Genomic DNA, 16455 nt, shown 5'->3' with positions numbered 1-16455 from the left:
TTCCCCAAGTGTCTGCTCAATACGGCGGATTAATTCTTCATCAGTTTTACAGCACACTTTCGCTGTTGAATCATCTGCATATAGGATGATATCTGATTCAATCTGGCTTGGGATATCACTGATGTAATACAAAAATAGTAGTGGCCCCAATATTGAGGCTTGTGAGACACCTAATTGTGTGCGTTTCCAGCCAGAAAGGAATTTCTTGCCACTGTTATTAACAAGTCCCTCTGTTTTCTGCTTTCCCAGTATGATTACATCCAACTAAGAGATTTTCCTTGAAAACCATAGCTGGACAGTTTTTTAAGAAGCTGGTTGTGGTTTACAGTGTTGAATGTTTTGGTAAGATCACAAAAAATGCCTGATACACACAATCTATTATTGTTACAATGGCTAACTTTTGTAACCAAATCATTTATTGTATGGGTTGTGCTGCAGTCTTTCCCGAAGCCATACTGCTTCTGTAAATTGATATTGTTGGATGAATTATAAGTTTCTACTTGATCACATGCAGCTATTTCAAATATTTTTGAAAAAAATTGGCAACAATGAGAAAGGCTGTAGTTTTCCATTTCATCTTGTTTGCCCTTTTTATGAATTGACAACATCAGCATATTTTAACCAATTTGGAAAGCATCCCTCTTCAAAAGACTGGTTGATTATGAAGGAGAGTGGATGTGCAAGACTATGACATACTGATTCTATTATTCTATTGGGAACCTCATTCCAACCCACTGACTTTAGATTTTTTAAAGACATTATGATTTTAATGACATCAGAGCTTGAAACAGGTGAAAATTCAAAATCTGAATATTTCTCTCTGCAATACTAGGAATTGTACTTGGTAGTGAGCAATAACCAATTTTGTTACAACTAATGAAGAAATTATCGACAGATTCACATATGGCACTAGGATCTGTAACTGTCCTACCATTTATCATTAGTTTAGAGTGACATTTTGTCTCCATTTCACTGCCAGCCTCACTTATTACAACAGACCAAACAGCTTTGGATTTGTTTTTTGCATTTAAAATGAATGTATTGTTTGCAGTATGCTCTACGAGTTTAACTACTTCATCAAATGTTTTTTTATGTGCTTTCATATTTAAGAGATTCAGGATTTTGATTAATTTGCCTTCATATGCAGTTTCCTCGTCTTAATGCTAGACACTTTTGTTACCCATGATCTACTTTTATGTCACTCAGTCTATACTTTTACAAAAGGGAAGCAATCATCGAATATGCTCATGAATTTGGTTGGAAAGTTATTGTAGTTGTCATTTGTTGAAGTGTGTTTGCTGACTGACTATATGGTGAGGTTTAGTTTTTTTAATAAATACTTCTACATTGTATTGGCCGTAGTTCTGACATCTGTTTGTTGTGCCACCTAAATTTAATTTTGATAATGATGCAAATAGTGCTCCCTGTTCTGATACTCCTAAATCTAAAATACATTTTGCTTTGATGCTGTAATTAAAACTACATACAATACTATCAATACATGTGGAATCAGTTGCTGTAACTCTTAGACATTGGTCAAAATTTAGGTTTAGTCCATTTGCGGGTATTAGATTCTATAATTTTTAAGTAAATTTGACATCAGTTATTGCATATGTGTTGAAGTGAGCACTTATAACTAGTTTCTTAAGCAGTTTTTCAGTTTTTAATTTGTGCAACACAGTTTCCAATTGATCTAAGAACATAGAGCTTCTAAGGTACCAAGGAATACAATATATACTGATGATTAGCATGTCATACTTTTTAAGTTCTATACAACAATTTTCAAAAGTAAGTTCTTCATTTAGATGGCTAAAATCCTGCCTGATTTCATAGTTTACTGAGAAATGAACTAATATGCAAGAGCCTCCATACTTTTTAGTTCTGCAAAGCTGATAGCTGGTTTGTAGCCTGGAAGTTTGTCGAGAAGATTGATATTTTCAGTTTCAAGGCAATCTTCATTTAGACATATTACCTTTACTGACTGTTTCATACTTTCTAACAGAATTTGCATATGCAATGCCACATCATCTAGTATTTTATCTGAAACTTTTGCTGCTTTTTGAAGGAAATTTTCTACACACAGTTTATTCATTTATAACAACAAGAAAAAAGTAAATGTTTATGTAAATTGTCTAACACTTAAGATATGTGTAAAATTGTCTGAAAGTATAAAGAAGAACTGTTTTTCAGAAGAGAGACTTTTCTATTTAAAAAATTGAATTCACTGATATTTAATTTAAGATTTTGTTCATGACTGTCCAAATTCATTTACAAGGATGCTCAATAAGTAATGCAACACATTTTTTTCCTCAGTTTTTGTTGGAAAAAGAAGAATTTGTTGTTGGACATTGTGAAATATTCCTGTTTCAGCCTCTATAGTTTCAAGAATTTCCTATAAATGTAAGCACTACATGTAGCCTTCAAAATGGCATTCATAATGGAGGTATGTTGTAAGCAAAGAGCTGTCACTGAGTTTCTTTTGATGGAAAAGCAGAGTGTTGCAGATATTCATGGGCACCTGCAGTAGGCACCTGCAGAATGTCTACAGAGACCTGGCAATGAACAAAAGCAGAGTGGGCGAGGCGGCACCTGTCATCGTTGCAACAAGGTGGTGCAAACTTGTTCGATCTCCTGTTTACTGGCCAGCCACACACAGCTGTGTCTCCTGCAATGTTGGAATGTGCAGACACTCATTAGAGCTGGTCGATGGATCACAATCAAACACCTTGCTGCACTACTGGATGTCACTGTTGTTAGTGCTGACACACTCATCCACCAATTGGGGTGCTCAAAAGTGTGTGCCCACTGGGGTTTCTGATCACCTACAAGACCATAAAGAACCATGAAGGATGATCTGTGTGGAATTGCTTGCATCTTACGAGGCTGATTATGATATTTTTTGTCAAACGTTGTCACAGATGATGAAAATAGGTTCATCACTTTTAAACAGAAACAGAACAGCAGTTTGTGGAATGATGCCACACCTCCAAAGAAAAAGTTCAAAGCTGCACCCTCAGACAGTAAAGTTATGGTGATGGTCTTCTGAGACTCTGAAGGGGTTGTTCTGTTTGATGTCCTCCCTGATGGCACAACGACCAACTCTTAAGTGTATTCTGATACCCTCAGGAAAATGAAGAAATGAATGCAGTGTGTTCTTCAAAACAAAAGTGCAAATGAACTTCTCCTTCTCTGTGACAACAGAAGGCCTCACACAAGTCTGTACACCCAAGAGGAGCTCACAAAAACTTCATTGGGCTGTTCTTCTTCATCCACTGTACAGCTCAGATCTCATACCTTCCAACTTCCACCTGTTTGGTCCAAAGAAGGATGTACCCCATGGGATATGTGGATGATGGGGATGTTACTGATGCAGCAAGATATTGGCTCCAACATCAACCAGTAAAGTGCTACTGTGTGGGCATACAGGCCCACTAATCTTGAATAGAACAAATTTGTTTTCAGAAATGGCATTAATTATAGAGCCCCTCAAACAAATAGATTATATTTTGTTTGGTAATTAGTATTATTTTCGACATGATGCCTTTTGAGATTTATAGTCATTGATATCCTCTGAACACACACACACACACACACACACACACACACACACATGGCAGAGGCAAGATTGACTGTTGATTATTGATTACTGAGTGCAGTTACCTCAGTTGTTGGGGGTGGCAGAGTAGTAGGGAAGGATGCAATTGGTGAGCAGGGTGTAGCTGGATTGTGGGTGGCAAGTCTTTTGACAGATGAGGATGATGATGATGATGATGTTTGGTTTTGTGGGGCTCTCAACTGCGCGGGCATCAGTGCCCATTTTTTGACAGATGACTCAGCAGCTGCAGAAGAGAGAGGGGGAGGGAAAGGGAAGAGAGATGGGTGGAAGAGGGAGAGAGAGTGGGGAAGTGAGAGGCAGAGGGAAGGGAGGGGAGAGAGAGAGAGAGAGAGAGAGAGAGAGAGAGAGAGAGAGAGAGAGAGAGAGAGAGAGTGAGAGACTGTATGGGTGACAGGGGCAAGAAGAGTGGTAGGAGATACACAATCTGGTTGGGAAATGAGTGGTGTGGACAGAAGAGAGAACCAGAAAAGTAAGATGAGGCAGAGGGAAAAAGGTTAGCAGAGGTGAAGCCCAGGAGGATTGTGCTGTAGAGACAGTTTCCCCCTGCATCGTTCAGAGAAAATAATGCTGGCAGGTAGTATCCAAATAGCTATAGTGAAGCAGCTGTTGAAGTCATTTGTCTGGTGTGCAGCTTGTTCAGCAACCACGTGCTCATGTTTGTATTTAACCACAGTGTGGTGACAAACATTCATGTGATTAGACAGTTGGTTACTTGTCATGGACACATAGTATGTTGGACAGTAATTGCACCATGGGTGATATATGACATGCTTCTACACATCACCCTTCCTTTCATAGGGTAGGAAATGCCTGTGACTAGATGGGCATAAGGGACAGGTCTTGCATCTGGGTAGACCATAAGGCAATGACCCATAGGGTGCAGGGTTGGGAGCAGGATTGGAACGGGGATGGAAAGCAGTATTCTGTACGTTAGGTGATGTCTGTAGGACTTTGGTAACAATATCCCTCCTCTCAGGGCACAACATGCAGTAGTCAAAGCCCTGGTGAAGGATGTGATTGATTTTTTCAAGACCAGAGTGATAGTGGGTGATCAGAGGGGTGTTGATCAGTGACGGGTTTACTTGTGTCAGTGTGAGAGATGGCACAGGAGATCTGTTTATGGATGAGCTGGATAGGATACTGTCTGTCGATAGAAGTTATGGTAAAGTTATTGGTATATTTTGACAGCTCCTGCTTTCCACTGCATATGTGGGATCCATGGGTGGTGAGATGTAAGGAAGAGACTTCCTGACATTAAATGGGTGTCAGCTGTAAAAGTGGAGCTATTACTAGTGGTAGGTGCACTGATATGAACAGATGTATTTATGGAGCCATCTTTGAGGTGGAGATCAGCTTCTAGAAAGATATCTTGTTGAGCTGACAGTGGCCAGATTAAATATTTTGACAACTCCTGCTTTCCACTGCATATGTGGGATCCATGGGTGGTGAGATGTAAGGAAGAGACTTCCTGACATTAAATGGGTGTCAGCTGTAAAAGTGGAGCTATTACTAGTGGTAGGTGCTCTGATATGAACAGATGTATTTATGGAGCCACCTTTGAGGTGGAGATCAGCTTCTAGAAAGATATCTTGTTGAGCTGACAGTGGCCAGATTAAGCGGATTTGGGAGTAGGTGTTGAGGTTATGGAGGAAAGAGAAAAGGTTGTCCCCACCATGGTTTCAGGTAATGAAAATATCATCAATCTGAAACAGACAGGGTTTTAGGCATTGACTGGATAGGAATGATCCTTCAGTTAGCCCATAAATAAGTTGACATAGGGTGGTGCCATGTGAGTACCCATGGCAGTAACACAGATTTGTTTATAGATTTGGCCTTTAAAAGTGAAAAATTGTGGGTCAGTAAGATTAGGAAAAAGATGGTGGGTTTGGTATCAGGAGGATGTTGGGAAAAGGTAGTGTCCATGGCCGCAAGGCCATGGGCATGTGGGAAACTTTTGTATAACGAGGTCATACCCACAGTGACTAATAAGGAGCCTAGATGTTATGGGATGGGATCGGTGGAAAGGCAGTGAAGAAAGTGAGCAGTTTTTTGAGTACAGGATGACATGTTATGGACAATAGTTTTGAGCTGTTGTTCAACAAAGGCAGAGGTTCATTGTGTGTGAGCAGTGTACCTAGCCACAATGCGATAATCAGTAGGGAGACCTTTGGGTTTGGGTTTGTGGAGTAGGTAAAAGATAGGAGTGCGAGGTGTTGGTGGTATGAGGAGGGAGATGGATTCAGGTGTCAGCTTTTATGATGGATGTAAGGCCTTGAGGAGGGGTAGGAGGAGGAAGATGGATTCAAGTGTCAGCTTTTAGGATGGATGTAAGTCCTTTAAGAGCGAGGTCTCTATATACAGGGTGTTCACTTTAACTGAAGACACTGAAATATCTAAAAAACGACACATCAGATCAAAAAAGTGATTGTTCCAATTTCTTTGTCTCAGAGAGGGACATCCAATGATACCACATTTGACCTCATATCCTACCATGTGCATGGGTGGCGGGAGGATTGGGGTGGAGGGGAACTTTGAAATCTTCATTGGACCCCCCCCCTCCCCCCCCATTTTTTATTGCAGATTATGATTCTATGGCAAAATCTACGTATCTTTTGTCTGAAGCATTTTCTTCGTGTTGCCACAGATGGTGCTGTGATCAGATGAATAGAAATGGTTACACAATCATCATTTATGACATGCTACTCAATGGCCCTTGGATATCCAGTGGCATGTGCGACTCCACTCCATGCTGTGAGGGTATGATAGGCCAGCATCTGGTAACTTATAATTGGAAACCCCTTTCACAATGTTGTATTCCTCCAGCATATTGAACAAGCGACTACTTGACAAGTCACTGTGCTGTGGCTCGAGGCAAAAGTTATTCTACTTTTCCAACTAGAGTAAATGTTCAAATATAGTACCACCAACTTTAATACACATAGTGATCTGCTTTTCAAATGACTGTACACAGGACCGAAGCATATCAGTGGGAATGCCAGCACTGGTATTTCTGATGTGGTCAACCATGTATTCATGGCCTGTTGGCATTTCCTGGTTCACCTTATCTTTTAGATACACCCTCAGAAAGAAATCCAGTGACCCAGTAGGCCAATTAATAGGGCCACCCCTGCCAATCCACTGACCAGTGTAAACATGGTCAGATACCTCCCATGTTTCAATTGCATAATGTGCTGGGCAACAGCCGTGTTGAAATCACATACATAATCAAATGTCCAGGGCAAAACCCTGCAGTAGCACCAGTAGTTCCTGTTCAAAAAAATTCAATATTTGCTTCCATTTAACATGCCATCGTCCGCCCCTGGTAGCTGAGTGGTCAGTGCAATGGAATGTCATACCTAATGCCCCAGGTTTGATTCCCAGCTGGGTCAGAGATTTTTCTCCTCTCAGGGACTGGGTGTTGTGTTGTCCTTATCATCATCATTTCATCCCCATCGACATGCAAGTCGCCAAAGTGGTGTCAACTCAAAAGACTTGCACCAGGCAAATGGTCTACCCAACGGGAGGCCCTAGCCACACGGCATTTCCATTTCCAACATGCCATCTATAAAATATGGACCACTGCCGCTAGTACAGTTATTTCATTAGCTTTTCCTGTAACACATTTACTTCATTTCCTTTTACCGGTCTGTACACTGCCATCAGACATAAAGGCATTCACAACATTGTAAAAGAATGAATGAGAGTGAGCTTTCTCTGGAAAGGGCTTGGCATAGAAGGCAACAGCAGCTTTAACATTTCTTCTATGTTCTCCATAAATCAGGACCATTTCAGTTTTTTCTTCTGTGACAGTAACATTTATAGTCCACTTGCATATCTGTTCTCCAAATAATAGGTAGATGTGGAGGCAATGAACACTGTGCAAGTATTGTAATGTTTAGAGCTGCTATATGTTCTATATCTGCATGATACACAAGCTCAGGTGGCAGTGTACTGCCTGTTACAATACATCATAGTTTGTTACATGGCCACAGTGGTGTGTCAAGTAGTCCCCTGTTTTATATGCCGGAGGATACAACATTGTGAAGGGGGTTTTAAATTAGAAGTTATGGAAGACTGGCCTGTCCTACCCTCACAGCATGGATGTTGGGATCCACATGCTATTGGATATTCAAGGGCCATTGAGTAGCTAGTCAAATTAGGTTGTGCACCCATTTGTATTCCTTGGATTACAGCACCATCTGTGGTGAAATGAAGTAAATGCTTCAGACAAAACAAGTGTGGATTTTACCATAGAATCATAATCTGCAATAAAAAGCATAGGTTCCCATTGAAGATTTCAAAGTTGCACTCTGGCACCCACACACTGGGTGCAATGCTGGGTTGAGCACTGTATCATTGAATGTCACCTCTGAAACAAATAAACTGCAGACAAAGGTTTTTTGATATTGTATGTAGTTTTTGAGATATTTCGTCTTCAGTTAAAATGAAAACCTGTAGTATCTACCATTAATTTCTATTATAACATTTGACATTAATTTTTACCTATTTAGTTTCAGCTGTTTTAATCTCTTTTTTAACTATGTTTTACCTATTTTTTTCAGTCACTTGTTTTACCTCCCAACCATTCAACCACGAATTCCTACTAACTCTACCTCTGCAGATTCCTCATATTCTTCTTTGCCCTAGCAAAACTTCAGTCACACAACCTCAGTCAAGAAGTCTTCTCTGTCACATGATACTCCACCTAATGGGCTCACCATTAAAACTGACATCTCAGGCTGTCACCCATCCTACCATCAGAACCTTAACTTTTCCCAGTTCCATCAGTCCATCACCCTCACCAGTTCTGACTCTCATAACCATAGAACCCAGCTCAAACTATACTTAACAGTCTATATTCCTTTCACAAAGTCCTTTTGTACTGGACCACAACTTCCTGAACGGTATTACTGCAGTTGAAACTCTTGCCCTTCAATCACTGGAACAGCATTACCAGCACCATCTGAGGATGCTGTCACACCTGATCAGTCGTACTCCGTCATGGGATTACGTGTAGCCCACAAAGAGCCGACCACTGTGATCCAAACTCCTCCCCTCCCCCCCCCCCTCCCTCCCCCAGTCAACCCCTGTTGCTCCCTGACAATTCTTATTCCACCTTTCATATCCCCAAAGACTTCATTCTCTTTCTGTGAAATACAGTACTCCTGAACACCCATCCTGTAACACTCTTGTCAACCTTTCTGCAGAAACTCTGACCCCTTCATAAGCCTCAGTACTTTCTAAAGGTCTCACCTAGGTTGAGCCATGCTGGAATGTAAAGGCCTTCTTTTCTTTACTCATTCTCTACTGTGGAAACATTTTTTCAACACACACCCCACTGACAACAAACCAGAGTACCACATAGAACCTTGTTTAAAACACTTTCAACCTCTCTCAAACCATGATCCTTCTCCCCTTCCACATAGTCACCTCCAGGTCACCTTTTGGGAATTCCTCACTTTTAATATGGCCTCACCTCCTTTCCTAAATCCCTCCCCAGTGAGTCCAATATCATGCCTATCGAAACACAACTACCCATAATCTGAGAACATATCCAGACCTTATCCTCCTTCCCACAAACAAAGTTCTTGCCACAGTGGACATAAATCATAGACTCTATCAACTTTCCTACCCGCTGTCAACTTCTATGTCAACTTTACAACACGTCTGCATACAAATTTACAACCATGATCCCACCATAGAAGTCCAACATGACCTCCAGCAGCTTCTTGAGGCCTTAGATCCGTACTGAAACCTGACACCTGAAACCCTCTCACCAGCAGCCTCCCACAGTCTTCCCTTTTACTTACTCCACAATCCCAATACCACAGTTCTCCCTACTGGTCCTCCCATTGTGGCTGGGTACAATGTTCCCAGAGAATGAATCTCTGCCTTTGTTGGTCAACACCTGCAAACTGTTGTCCCTGAACTCCTACCCTACATTCAAGATACTGCTCACTTTCTTCACTGCCTTTCCACAGTTCCTGTCCTGTTACCACCAGACTCCTTGTTGGTCACTGTGGGTGTGACATCCTTGTACATCATCCCACATTCCAGTGGCTTTGCAGCCATGGAAGACTACCTTTCATTATGTGCTCCTGATAGCCAATCCACAATATCTTTCTTATTCCTCCTAGCCAACCACATCCTGATCCCCAAATTTTCACTTTTGAAGGCAATATCCTCTACCAGGGAAAAAAGCAACACCCTCAAGGACTGTGTTTTTTGGCACCAGAGTGTAATATGTGCATGCTGTGAGAGGTTGATTCATTTATTACAGTCATTAGCGATCATACTGAGCTCAGTAAGCCTGTCTTTGAACCCTCTATTTTGACTCTCCAGGTGGTAACTGTGCTGAGATTAGGGTGAACATAGTTTGCAACATTCATTCAGGGGTAGAGCTGTGCCCCATTTCGAGTCCAGGTATGTGCTCCTGTTGAAAAGCTTCAGCCATTTGAACAGGATTGTGCTGCGGGCCTGCATGAAGCTGGATGGACATATCAACAGATTGCTGCACATGTTGGGTGCAGTGTATTGGTGGTCTTCACTACTGTCAACAATGTCTGTGTCATCCAGATGTAGTTGAATGTAGGTTGAGGCAGAATATTAGCATAAAGAAAAAAGACAGTTCGGAATCAAATCAGAATAGGAAAAGAAGAATTTTGCCTCTAGGTTAGCAGTCATTAGAGGCCAGCTGCTTCAGGAGAAATTAGGCACACAGTACCAAGTCACAGGTTTTGTGAAACCAGGTGCTAGCCTTAGCCAGGTAACAAAAACTGAGGTCAGCTATGCAGGGACTTTGAGAAGGAAGATCAGGTAACTATAGTTGGGAGAGCAGGAAAGAGCCTGGCTATGAATCGAAGATATAGTATTAGGAGTGACCTGGATAAAATAGGAGTAGAAACTAGATACACAAATGTGGGGTTTGTGTAGGTCTTTCAGCTCTGTGATTGGTCCTGTGTAAGCAGTGCTGTAAGGCATGTGAACACTGAGATGGACAGCATGGTCCAGACACTGTGTAGTGGTGCCACCTGCTTTATTTATTTTGTTAGTTGTTTTTGGTGTCGACATACTGTGCTGCTACACTGGCTGAAAAATGGGTTGTGGATTCCGACACTGACTACAGCAAATAAAGTAGCCAACAGATGCACAGTTGCATTTCACTGTCTTTTACTTTCACTTTTCACAATCCCCCATATACACAAGTAATATATGGCTAGTGCACTATTGTTTAACTTCCCATAAGCCTCATTAATAGTTTGCAGGCAGACCTCCACATACTGCTACAATAGTTTCTAGTTGAACATCTAGCAGTGAAAACCTAATCTTCAAAGTTCACAGTTCTTGAAGAATAGAAAGGTACATATGGAGCAGACACAATAATTGTTTTAACACACGGCCTAATTGTGTAACGCTTATTTCACAGTTAAGTGGAAGCATTGTTGTTGTTCAAACCAGCACAGGTTATTCGTCCGAAGTTGGCCATCCTTATATATCATCAAAATAATAGGTACTGAAACTACACATTGTTTAAAGTTAAACTTACATAAATTACTATTAAAACTTAACTCATTAAATTAACTGAATACGTCAAACAATGCATCTGTTTAACAGTTTCTTCTACTGCAAGAGTTAGGCAAAATTATTTGTTTAAATAATGAAATTAACAAATATAAGTACAAAAACAATACTTTTGACAAAACTGTTAATTACTTTGGAATTAATTATGGGCTGGCTTTGCTAACATGTTTTCGATGGTTGGTTGGTTGGTTTTGGGGAAGGAGACCAGACAGCGTGGTCATCGGTCTCATTGGATTAGGGAAGGATGGGGAAGGAAGTTGGCCGTGCCCTTTCAGAGGAACCATCCCGGCATTTGCCTGGAGTGATTTAGGGAAATCACGGAAAACCTAAATCATGATGGCCAGACGCGGGATTGAACCGTCGTCCTCCCGAATGCGAGTCCAGTGTCTAACCACTGCGCGACCTTGCTTGGTCATGTTTTCGAATAGAGCCAAATACATACTTTAAGATTACCAGCATTTCGTCTTCCAGGTGTTTACAATTATTTGGGAATTTATATTTGTTTATATGTCAATGATAGAATTTAAGTTACAAAACAATCACTGATTTCACGCTATAACAAAAGATACTAACTAGGAATAGTCAAAATAAATTAGGAAATCAATTACATACATAAAACTGAGCACAAAATTAGATCTGGTGTTATATTCTTTAAAACTAAGGGCCAATCTTTCTCTTTTATGAAAATGCAGATTGCATTCATGTATGTTAATGGTAATTAGTTAAATGTAACAAAACAAATTTAAGGAGGGAGATGGAAAAACTAGAGGGGAATTAAAATTATTCCAGCTTGCTTCATCACATCAACCCCTCATTGGATTGACCAGATAGATATTGCTAATAGCTAAATGGACAATTCAGCGACCACAAGTGCCACCAGAAATTGGGTTTAACAATATACACACAACAAAATATTATGTAAGAAATCTTATCAAAAACTACAGTATATATGTTTTTCAAATTTATACTTTTGTGAACTGGCCGTACGAAAATCCCCATCTAAAATAATTACATGCAGTGTATTATTTTCAATATCACAAAATATCCACAAGTTATACTTTTAACAAAAAATTAGGCATCTTCATCATAAGTGAAGTCCTTTTTTGTTAAGCAAAGATTACATTGTACAATACATTATCACTTTGCACAAGTCCTGTCTCACTAAACACAATAAATCTGAATGGGTTGCAATAGACAGAAAATTTGACTTGTTCAATCTTTAGTAGGTTTCACAAATGCTTTCACTTTTTCCTCTCACCATGCTGTCCACACCTTCAATGGGTCCAAGTGGCAGTTAGTTATGAAATGCACCTTGATTAGTTTTCTTGGAGATGGTTCTCCTCCGCCACAGTACATGAAAAAATGAGACAAAATACCCTACTTCACTACACTTACTTTTAATCCTAACTTAAGTCTAAAAAAATTTTTAACACAAAAAACAACAGTCATTACTCCATAAATATTTATACATTACATAGTTCTTGTAACATTACAATAATTAGCACTAAAAGTTACTATAGTATGAAAGGAGTGGACTAGTAAAGTTTTAAATTCAGGTGCACATTACACCATAATACATTACTCTAAGTCATAATTGTCTGAAACTGGTTAAACTTGAGAGATCTGGATCTCTTTTCCACTTGCAAAATAGCAAAAACTCAAGATGTGCATTACCTCTAGTAAAAACTCAAGATGTGCAGTAGCATAGTTTTTCTACTCATTATGTTATTAAAAAAATTAGTCACCATCACATAACTTAATTTACTATTCAAGTCAAAGTTAAGGGGATGGAAATTGTATCAAGTCATCGCCCCAGTTCTCTGCTCAACTCTGAGCGCTACTCTCATTCAACTAGAAAATTAAATCCTCACAAAATGTTACCAAATGGTTGATCTGTCAGAATATTCACATCACTTTTGTGCCACAGTTATCAGTCAATCAACAAAATTATTGTTCTTCATTCCAGTATTACCACTTTAAGCTCATGATTCCTCAGAATACAAAAAATAGTTTTCAGGTAACATATAGGTCCAATGACCTCACTAAAACATTGCTCTTTCTGTTCAGCTTTCATTTCCTAACTGCAGTGTCATGAATTGCACAATACAAACGTTACCCAATATTGCCTAGTTCTCAATTAGATCAGCAATATAGTCACACCACGTTTGTTTGTATACAGTTATCTTTTGCATTACTCAATCATGTCTGTCTCAGTGTGTCATCTTTACAGTGAGTAGCAATCTGTCCTTTTTCTGATATTATTGAATGATTAGATTAAACGGCCAATGGACTGTAGGTCCTAGTAAAGAGTATCTCGAGAACAAAAACAAAGAAATATTGTAGAAAACTGTTTAATGATTTATATGGATAATATTATTTGTTATCCAGGGTCCCATATTCATAGTAAAAGACTAATTATCTTGTAGAAATGTTAAGACACTTAACCAAAGTGATGTTAAAGCAAATATAAGCCTATGACTAGTAGTTTTTAATTAATTGTGGGTCATTCCCCATGTAATAAACATGAATATGTATATTTATTATAAATGAAAAACAATTTCAGCATCGATTATGTACCAAATATATACAAGCTATTGATATTTTAATTAAGAAGCTTAAAACTGGTTTTCAAACAATGGAAAACCCAGGATGGAGTGTAATGATATTATAAAAGGATAGTTGCTATTCACCATATAACGGAGATGCTGAGTTGCAGATAGGCACAACAAAAAGACTATTACAAAATAAGCTTTGGGCCAAGCTAGTTTTGAACTTCAAGTATTTACTGTTTGGTTAATGTTTCACAGTAGCGATGACATCATTTGCCTATGTGGAGGAAGCTGTAGTGTAACATATAACTCTGTGATAACAGGAAGGAGAAGATAGACTGAGAGAGGGGGCAGGAGGAGGAGATGACCAAAGGAAGGGGGAAGGGGAGATGGACAGAGCCTGGAGAGAAGGAGATTAGGACATACATCCAATTCCCACATGTATTACGAACAAGTGTTTTCTCTTTTCTTTCTTTTCCCTTTAAGCAGAGTGAGCCAAAGTGAAGTGGGGCTGGGTACAGCTAATATAAATAAAAATAATGATGGACTACTTTCACAAACGGAAATTCCAGGAGACAGAAAGAGAGTTGCTTCTAACGACAAGTCATTCAGAGCAGTTCAGGTATCCATAATGGTTACTGTCCTCTTGATACCTCATGCTCCAGAACTTAATTATGCAGATAGTTAGCAATTACATGTCACAGCTGTTGATAGAAAATGCTTTGCAAATGTGGTACACCACACAGTTAATGCTATAAACAGATACACACTCAACAATAATTAATGCATTTGCTTGTTTCACGTGAACGATACACTATCTTAATTTCTTCAAACACATTGTGTGATGCAAGGACAACTACAGTTAAATCCACCTTATTTCATCTTGTATAGGCATTTAGTAGCACTGTATAAACTCTATAAAGTCCTTCAAGGTTTCAAACAAAGTCACAGAAACACTGGGAAATGTGGCACCTCATTTCTTTTTTTGTTTACAGTATGCAATTGCTATTGATGGGAGTCTCTGAAAATTCAGTCTTCATAACTTGATCAGATTGCCAGTGACTGCAAAATCCATTATTGATATCAAGTTAGCTTGTTACATGAATTACACTCATTGTTGAACAGATTTAAAGAAGAAACTCTTTGTCATTAAACATTCCTCAGATATTCCTTTTTGCAGTTTGGATGCCCATGTTTAGAGCTTTTTCTTTCTTAAGTTTTAGAATAAGGAACATTAGCATGGTCAGGTCAATGGCATGTAAAACACTTTTGAAACTACTTGAAGGAAAACTATTTTTAATTCCTGAGAAACATTGCAACAAATTCCTTAACAATGAATAGTAAAATTAATTGATATCGAATAGTTCTACTCTGCAAATTTCAAGATAAAAAAGTACAGTGTTTTATCAACAGTATTTGTTATATTTAACATAAAGGACATGTCCTGATGTATTTTATGATAAAATGGCTAGAGATAAATTGAGGATGTCTATGTATTATTGATTTTCTCCAACTTTTAAAGCAGCTGTGTATCTTTAATACAGAAGGTAGAGATATGATTTCTTCTTTTTGCTTATTTCTATGAGATATATCAGTATTTTGACTTCCAAACACAATGTTATGAGCTTTTCAGTTAACTGGGTTCTAATGTCAGTAGCATTGCCCCCCCCCCCCCAACCCCCCCCCCTGCCACCCCTTTGTTTTCCACAGTAGAGAGTACAGGAAAAGACACTGTGATATTGTGATATTACTGCCATTATGTAATAATAAGCTGTAAAAATTATTCTTCTTCCTTGTGGCCCTTTCATTTGTTCTCTTTTTCTGTTTCTCCCATGTTTGTGCAAGCACACCATATGTTAAAGGAAGAGAGAAAGTTTGAGATGGTATATATGTTCTTTGTGACTTTTTTTAGTTACTTTAAATCAAATGTTAATTTATTTTACAGGCTTGCTGGTCTTTTCTCAAACTCAGAAGTTGAAGCATTGCGTGATCGCAAGGATAAAGTGCAGAGTCGACTGTACAGTAAACTGATAGCATCACTGGCAGAACCAACTCCTGAAATTGCATGTGGTCACTATGCCAGTCTAGCACACTTGTACAAATGTGCAAACTGTGGGAAGTTAATTGTACGGCAGATTGCTTCCCACATTCCTTGCCAACCTGCAAATATGCTGATAGACATATATGGAAACATCAGCAGCAAACATATAAGGTGAATAACAGTCTTCGCAGTTGCAGTACGAAGTAAAAATTCATATTCATTTTTATGTACAGCTTACTGTCAGCACCTGCATGTATATTAAAAGACAAGTAATTTCAAGAAATACTAGATGGAAACACATGAGAAATGTTCTTAAAGAAAATAATGGGAGGTAAAGTTAAATGCGTAAAAGGAGCAAATTAGAAGAATATATTAATTATAGAATTTGAGGCATGCCAGGCGATATTTTGGAAAGACATCAGTAGGAAGATATGAACACTGACAGGAATAATATGGGTCGCACATGGAGAAAACAAGAACACAGAAATTTTTGTTTATTTATTCATCCATCCATAGACAATATGCATTGTATGGATGTCATCTAAATGTGTATACTGATAAAATATACACAATTACCAACTTACAATTAAGTCCCATAGTGCTCAGAGCCAACCAACTTACAATTTTTCATATCATATGTTACAAGTGTGTACAGTTTTATCTTTATT

General features: G+C 38.9%; 1 protein-coding gene across 1 annotated transcript in view; it reads left to right on the top strand.

Moving 5' to 3' along the window:
- Positions 1–16455, top strand: part of LOC126419508 (SANT and BTB domain regulator of class switch recombination-like) — a 130241-nt gene that overhangs the window by 30764 nt on the left and 83022 nt on the right. Inside the window, exon 5 of the mRNA XM_050086698.1 lies at positions 15692–15958. Within this exon, the coding sequence (XP_049942655.1) occupies positions 15692–15958 (267 nt within the window). The remainder of the gene's footprint in view (positions 1–15691; positions 15959–16455) is intronic.

Source organism: Schistocerca serialis, chromosome 9 (genome assembly GCF_023864345.2).
Source record: "Schistocerca serialis cubense isolate TAMUIC-IGC-003099 chromosome 9, iqSchSeri2.2, whole genome shotgun sequence".
Classification (NCBI taxonomy): domain Eukaryota; kingdom Metazoa; phylum Arthropoda; class Insecta; order Orthoptera; family Acrididae; genus Schistocerca; species Schistocerca serialis.
The sequence above is the reverse complement of the archived record's forward strand: the minus strand, read 5'-3'. Positions and strand labels throughout refer to the sequence as shown.